Genomic DNA, 7,752 nt, shown 5'->3' on the forward strand with positions numbered 1-7,752 from the left:
TTATCATTTGTTGTGGGTGTTTGGAGTTAAAATTGATGATTCGGCGGACGCAATTGGTTTCTTGTGCCATTTTAATTTTAATCTGTTTCCACGTCTAATTATTACTGAGTCCAAATAAGCTAATTGATCGTTTTCTTCTAGTTCCATTGTAAATGTTATATTATTGGCGAAAGAGTTGAGCATGTTCAGTGTAGTTTTAATGTCATCTTGAATGATTGCGAACAGGTCATCTGCGTATTTTGTCAGTAATCTTGGAGGTCGTCTTAGTTTTTCTAACGTGTTGTCCAGGAAAGTTTCCATTACAATATCCCATTGGCATTCCTTTTAATTGTATGTAAAAATTGTTTTCCAATTTGAAATATCTGTTTTCTTGAATACAAAATTTTATTATGTCCATAAATATTGTTTGCGGTATTTTACTGTGTTTCTGTATTATTGTCCATTTGCTTTTAATTATATCCAGGGCTAGATCTGTCGGTTTACTCGGAAATAATGAAATTACGTCAAATGAAATTAATCTTTAATCATCGCCAATATATATGTTGTTGTGCAGATTGGTCGTGGAGATTTTCCTTTTTTCGTGGTGGTAATGCTGTGGTGGTTGGCAACTTATTTCTTTCGATCCTTGAGATAAGTTCCATTTTTATCTTTGTTCATAGATACCGTTTTGTTACCTTTGTCTGATTCACCATAGAAATGCTACATATCATAAAAACGGACACTGACAATTGCGCTCATTTATATAGACATTTACGAGGAAAAAAAATGTATGTCAAATGTAAATTGTTTTTTTTGTTTGTTAAGAATATAAAAATCGTTCTTAGTATATTACAGTTGTCCTGAAGACGGTTGCCGAAGAGCATCCGATGTATATTGACAAATAACCAAAATTAAAAAGTTGTTTTTTTTCAACATCCTGACCTCGAGCCGGTTAACAATTAATACATTTTTGAAAACATTAAAATTATGATTTACTTTCGTATATGTCTAAAAACATTGAAGTTTATAACGGTTTAAATTTTATCAACATCGGACGTCTATATCATATAGCTCCCATAGAAATAATAAAAATATATAAAATAACTGTCAAATAATTGAGCTGCAAATCATCATAGTTTCAATGTTTTTAAACATATTCGCAAGTAAATCATAATTTTAATGTTTTCAAAAATGTTTACATCTTGCAATAGCTGCAAGGGTATATGAACTTCGGTTTGCCGAAGTTTGCTTTCTTTCTTGTTTTTAAATAAAAAATAATTTATATATCCTTGCAGCTATTAAAAATATTAAACATCTAAATTTGTATCTTTTAAATTTATTTTTTGATCGTTCCTATGGTAGCTATAAAATATCGTTTTCCGATTTTAATAAAACTAAAAGCGTAATTCTGAACTAACAAATTATAAATTAGTCAAAAAAAAATTCTACAAAAAAATTACAAAATAAAAAAATTAAATTGTTATTTAAGTTTTTTTAAAATATTTTTATTGATATAGTCGTCCGATTTTGATGAAATTGAAATATTTAACCAATACTATATGTCGAAAAACAAAAAAAAATTAAAAAACAGCAAAGTTATAATTTTTATCATTTATTCTCCCATTGTTCCTATGGGAGCTATATGCTATAGTCGCCCGATTTTGATGAAATTTAAACCGTAATTCTGAAATATTTAACCATAACTATATATTGAAGAACGAAACAAAAAATTAAAAACAGCAAACAGCTATAGTCGACCGATCCGGCTCGTTCCGACTTATTACTACCTGCAATAGAAAGACAACTTTTGGGAAAGTTTCATGCAGATAGCTTTAAAACTGAGAGACTAGTTTGCGTAGAAACGGACGGACAGGCGGATTTGGCTAGATCGAATCTCCTAGTGATGCTGATCAAGAATATATATACTTTATAGGGTCGGAGATGTCTCCTTCACTGCGTTGCAAACTTCTGACTGAAATTATAATATCCTCTGCAAGGGTATAAAAATCGGCACCTATGTCATATAGCTCTCATAAAAACAATCGAAATATAAAAAAAATATATATAATAAAAAAATTAAATTTACAATTTTTTAAATTTTTTAAAAAAGTGTTTTTGACTAAGTAATAAATTAATATTTCAGAATTACGCTTTTATTTTATTCAAATCGGAAAACGGTATCATATAGCTGCCAAAGGAACTATCGAAAAATTAATCTGAAAATCATTATTGCTTCAATGTTTTAAAACATATAAGCATATAGATCGAAATTCAAATGTTTTAAAGAGTATTTAATTTTTGCAATAGCTGCAAGGGTATAGGAACTTGCTTCCTTTGCTTCCTTGTTTTAATTAAAAAACTAACTTTTAAGTACAGCGAGAAAGTGAGTCCAGCAGAGTCCATTTTAAAAACTTTTTGATATTTGTAAAGTATTTAATTCTTGTTCAAATGTATATTGTTAGAATCGCCCCTTTTAGCCACTTTTTCTGGAATTTAGTTTTTAAGACATAACCTCAAGTTTTGCAACTTGGATAGCTGTAAAAATTACATACTGCAAACTTTTTAAATTGGAGCATATGGGCCTGGCTTGGTAAAATTCTGTACTCTATAAGCCTATTTTCAATTTTAGTGAAAAAACGCGTCGAAAGAAACCCAACTTTCTTGCTTCGTTCAAAAGATATTTCAAAAATACTTTTAAACCATCTCCAGAAGACTGGATAGAAAAATAAAATTGATGTTTGGTGCCGCATGATTTGACGCAAAAAAACCTTCTGGACCGAATCAACGCCTTCGATATGCTGCTGAAACGGAACGAACTCGACACATTCTTGACTGGCGACGAAAAATGGATCACGTACGATAATTTCAAACAATATCAATGTCGGTGAATCGGTCCCAATCGGTGGACAAACCGCGATTGAAGGCCATGAAGGTTTTTGCTGTGTTTGTGGTGGGACTGGTAGAGAATCACCCACTATGAGCTGCTCCCATATGGCCAGACCCTTCAATAACCGCTTGAAGCAGGCGATCGACCAGAAGCGTCCAGAATTGGCCAACAGGAAGGCTGTAGTTTTCCACCAGGTCAACGCCAGACAACACACTTCGTTAATGACTGTCAGAAGCTACGGGAGCATCCACCATATAGCTTGCACATATCGCCAAGTGATAACCTCCTATTACTACCATTGCGAACGCCCTTGGTGGTGTAAAATTGAACTCAAAGAAGGCTTGTGAAAAGTGTCTTTCCGAGTTCTTCGCAAACAAGGAGTTGGGCTTTTGCATGGGGGGTATTGGAAGGAAAAAAACATTTTCACTTACTATTTTTAAAATATTAGTTACATTTTAAAAATGAAGTGTAAAACTTAAATCTGAATTAATATTATATGCAGCCAGATACTACGCAAAAAAGTGAGCAAGATATATCCAAATATCTCAAAATCTAGAAAGCTATGTGTTATGTATAAGCAAAATGTATTCTCGTTACATCGCACATTCAAAACTAATATGTATTCCTTCGTTCTATAAGCACACACATGTATACACACACACGTTACTTTTGTTCATTCTCTCGCTGATCTCTGAATAAAGTCAGTCTGTACCAAGCACTCACCGAGAACGCTCCTAACCAAACACAACATTATTGGCGACGAGGATAAAAAGCACAATCTCAGCCACAAAAATTATCGTTTTTGTGTAAAATCGTAAAGGAATTCAACATTCTTGTGTAAACCGTGTTATCAGCCGCAAAAACACATCGTTTTTGTGTAATACAGTGTCGCGTAGTCGTTGATTTTCATCAAGATGCCGGCAGATCAGAACATAATCCAGACAATGCTTGCTCAACAGCAAGAATTTACAGCAGCTCTTATTGAACAACAACGAACATGGATGCAAGCAATCCTAGAAAAAAACGCTTCTCCAGTTGCTAGTGATTCAAGCCACGCGGGTGAATTACAATCAAAATTGGGAGTCATATCTGGAACAATTATCGCAGCACTTCAACGCATATTCGGTTAGTGCAGAACAAAAACAAAAGGCATATTTCCTTTCATGGTGTGGTGTTAACATATTCGAACTATTAAAAAATCTTTTCGGGAGTAACAATTTGAACACGTATACATACAAGCAGCTCACAGACAAGCTAACGGAGCATTTCACTACAAAACGCCATATTGTAGCAGCTCGCTACGAGTTTTTCAAACGAGAGATGAAGCATTCACAAACACATAGAGAGTGGGTAGCCGACTTGCGCGGGATCGCTCGTGAATGCCAATTTGTGTGCAACGCAAACGGTTGTTTATCAAATTATGTAGATGAGATGATACGAGATCAGATCATAGTACATACTCCGTATGATGCAGTCCGGGCATCTGCTCTTCAAAAGACACAGCCAACTCTTGAAGATGTTCTCATAGTTGCAGAAACCTATGAGACAACAACAAAAACCGTTGCAACGCTAAAAGAGAACGTATACAAACAGGATCCAATCAATGCGATCCACACATACACAAAAAAGCCAGCAATCAGTGGAAACGATGCAAGATCGTTTAAAGGTGATCTTAAATCTTGCTCTGGTTGTGGTCAAACTCACCAGAGAGAACAATGTAAGTTCAGAACCGCCGTATGTCACAAGTGCGGTAGGAAAGGTCATATAGCAGTCGTTTGTATGTCAAAGTATGTCAAGTCAAATGTCAAATGGCCGAGTCAAGTAAATAACCGGGAAGTAAAGTCCAATAAGAACGAAGCAAACGAAGTCGAAGTGATCGAAGCAGTTTACAGTGTCACAGGTCAAGTAAAATGTCAACAAAACAGAAAAGTTATTGACCTCGAAATATTAAAACAAGTTATCTCATTTCAAATGGATTCCGGAGCAACAGCATCCGTGATAAACTCCAATACATACGCCTTGCTGCAGAAGCCGAAATTGCATAAGTGTTCCCGAGTTTTACATGCGTTTGGACATACTCCAATACCAATACTAGGGGAGCTGCACACTTTCGCAAAGTGCGGAGAGAAAGAGAAACAAGTGGTCATAATCGTGGCAAATATAGAAAGTTCTACTAATCTCTTCGGCATGGATTTATTTAACGTTTTCGGATTTGATATTATGCAAGTATCAAACATTTTTGAGGTACATAATGACAAAGTAAGTGACCTCTGCAACAAGTACAGCGAAGTGTTTGAACCAGCCATGGGTGTCATTAAAGACTTCAAAGCCAGCGTATTTTTAAAATCTTCAGCGACACCAAAGTTTTATAAATGCCGCCAAATTCCGTTCGCGCAAATGGACAAATTTAAAGCCGAAGCAGACAGACTCACTCAAGCCGGAATTTGGAAACCAATAAAATTCAGCAATTGGGCATCCCCAATCGTGCTCGCTCCTAAGCCAGGTGGCGATATTCGTATTTGTGGCGATTTTAAACAGGCAGTCAACGCACAAATCGACGTCGAACAGTATCCGTTACCAACAAAAGAAGCTCTATTTCACATCATTCGTCATGGTAAGCAGTTCAGCAAGATAGACCTCAAGGATGCCTATCTCCAGATGGAATTAGATGAGGCTTCGAAGGAAATCATGGTGGTAAACACTCCACTGGGCCTTTTTCAATATCAGCGTCTTCCTTACGGGATTGCAAGCGCACCAGCTATCTTCCAAAGATACCTCGAGCAACTTCTAAAAGGAATAGAAGGTTGTGGCAACTATTTAGATGACATCATCATCTCAGCACCTACAAGCGAGGAACATCTGAACCGAATCGACCGAGTTCTCCGCACTCTTCAAGAGAACGGCATCAGATGCAAACGGCAAAAATGCTTCTTTTTCAAGGACGAAATAGAATACTTAGGGCGAAGAATCAGCGCAAACGGCATTCTCCCAGACAGCTCAGGCTTGGAGGCTGTAAAACTGTTGTGTCCGCCTTCTAACTTACAACAATTGGAAGCATTCATGGGTAAAGTGAATTATTATTGTAATTTTATTCCGAACTATTCGCAGTTGGCTGCTCCATTGAATCAACTTCGCAGAAAAGACGTAGCGTTCTTTTTTGGTCCACAACAGCAGCAGGCTTTTACAGCGCTTAAGTCCCACATCATTAACGCAACGCAGCTAGCTCACTTCGATGAAAAATTACCGCTAGTGCTCGCTACAGATGCCTCATCCTTTGGCATCGGGGTAGTCCTTTCGCATCTTCAGCCAGATGGCGGAGAGAGACCCATTGTTTTCGCATCTAAAACGCTCGACAAGCACCAGGTTAAATACAGCCAAATCGAAAAGGAAGGACTTTCCATAATATTTGGAGTAAAGCGTTTTCATCAATACCTTTATGGCAGAAAGTTTATCTTAATCACAGACCACAAGCCGCTTGTTACCATTTTTAATCCAGGCAAGCATCTCCCGTTGATGACGTCAAACAGGCTACAACGTTGGGCTATTATTCTCATGGCCTACAACTTCGATATCCAGTATCGATCCACATCTGCTCATGGTAATGCAGATGCTCTTTCACGCCTCCCAGTGGGTACAGATCCAGACTTCGACAAAGAAGAGGAAGCTTGCCACAATGTAGTCGAAGTATCACCACCGATAAATTCCGAGCAAATTCGCAACCACATGGACAAAGACAAAGTTCTCAAACAGGTCCTGCAGTACGTATCTATAGGATGGCCAGAAAAACTCCAGCCAGGCAACGAAGCCCTATTGCCTTACTTTAACCGGAAGTTTGCTCTTACAATTAACAAACAATTGCTTTGCCTACACACAGACGCAAATCGTATTATAATTCCAGCCAGTCTACGTGCCCATATCCTTAAACTCTTACATGAAGGCCATTGGGGCATTATTCGAATGAAGCAGTTGGCAAGACAACATGTTTGGTGGCCTACCATAGACGATGACATCAAAAGCCTTGCTCAGTCTTGTAGCATCTGCAAGTGCAACAATCCTGCACCACCAAGAGAGTACCAAAGTTGGCCAGCAGCAACAACAGCATGGGAGCGAATTCATATCGACTTCGCCGGTCCAATCTTTGACGCTATGTGGCTCATATGCGTGGACGCGTACTCGCAGTTCCCATTTGTCATCCAAATGTCGTCTACAACAACCGCCAACACGATCGCTGCACTTTCTTCGATTTTCGCCATCGAAGGATACCCGAAAACCATGGTTAGCGACAACGGTCCTCAGCTTACAGCTGACGCCTTCGAAGAATTCTGCAAACTGCACGGTATAAAGCATATTACCACAGCACCGTTTCATCCAGCATCCAACGGATTAGCAGAGCGATTTGTACAGACATTTAAATTCGCAGTCAAGAAGAACCTCAAAGACGGTATACCACTTAGGGAAGCTGTAACAAAATATCTTTCTTCTTACAGGTTCACTCCAAACGCCCAAGGTAAAACTCCTGCCGAGTTAATCCACGGTCGACCAGTCCGTACCGTGCTTAGTCAACTTTTCGAGCAGCCTGTCGAGAATAAACGGACAACCACCAAGTACATCTCTAATCAAATGGTATACGCTCGAAACTATTCAAGGGGAGAAAAGTGGATTGAAGGCATTATCGACCGTCCAGTTGGAAAAATGCTGTTCATTGTTCGCACGTCAAATGGTTACATCAAGCGCCATTTCAACCAGCTAAAACCGAAGTTGTCAGCAAACCACTCAATCAAGAGACCTCCAGAGTTTTGGTGGATTCCTGAACTGCCAAAGCCATCCTGCAATCAAGAAATACAGCAACAAGATCGACCGCTAACTCCGCCAGTTGTTCAGCAATC

General features: G+C 38.1%; 1 protein-coding gene across 1 annotated transcript; it reads left to right on the forward strand.

The window, feature by feature from the left end:
- Positions 1 to 2,857: 2,857 nt before the first annotated feature.
- LOC121467559 (uncharacterized protein K02A2.6-like) lies at positions 2,858 to 7,394 on the forward strand. Its single transcript, XM_041709176.1, has 5 exons — positions 2,858 to 2,938; positions 5,405 to 5,878; positions 5,975 to 6,624; positions 6,901 to 7,307; positions 7,354 to 7,394. Exons 1-5 carry the CDS (start codon positions 2,858 to 2,860, stop codon positions 7,392 to 7,394), a joined length of 1,653 nt encoding a protein of 550 aa, XP_041565110.1.
- Positions 7,395 to 7,752: the final 358 nt, after the last annotated feature.

This window comes from Drosophila elegans, unplaced genomic scaffold, assembly GCF_018152505.1.
Source record: "Drosophila elegans isolate 14027-0461.03 unplaced genomic scaffold, ASM1815250v1 contig_476, whole genome shotgun sequence".
Lineage (NCBI taxonomy): Eukaryota > Metazoa > Arthropoda > Insecta > Diptera > Drosophilidae > Drosophila > Drosophila elegans.

What these genes read in the sequence shown, in the direction of transcription:
- LOC121467559 (XM_041709176.1), top strand. Translation starts at nt 2,858, where the DNA reads ATGTCGGTGAATCGGTCCCAATCGGTGGACAAACCGCGATTGAAGGCC. An exon ending in ACAGCTCAGGCTTGGAGGCT is followed by an intron (nt 5,879 to 5,974) that starts GTAAAACTGTTG and finishes AACTATTCGCAG; the next exon opens with TTGGCTGCTCCATTGAATCA. An exon ending in GTTCTCAAACAGGTCCTGCA is followed by an intron (nt 6,625 to 6,900) that starts GTACGTATCTAT and finishes TCAGTCTTGTAG; the next exon opens with CATCTGCAAGTGCAACAATC.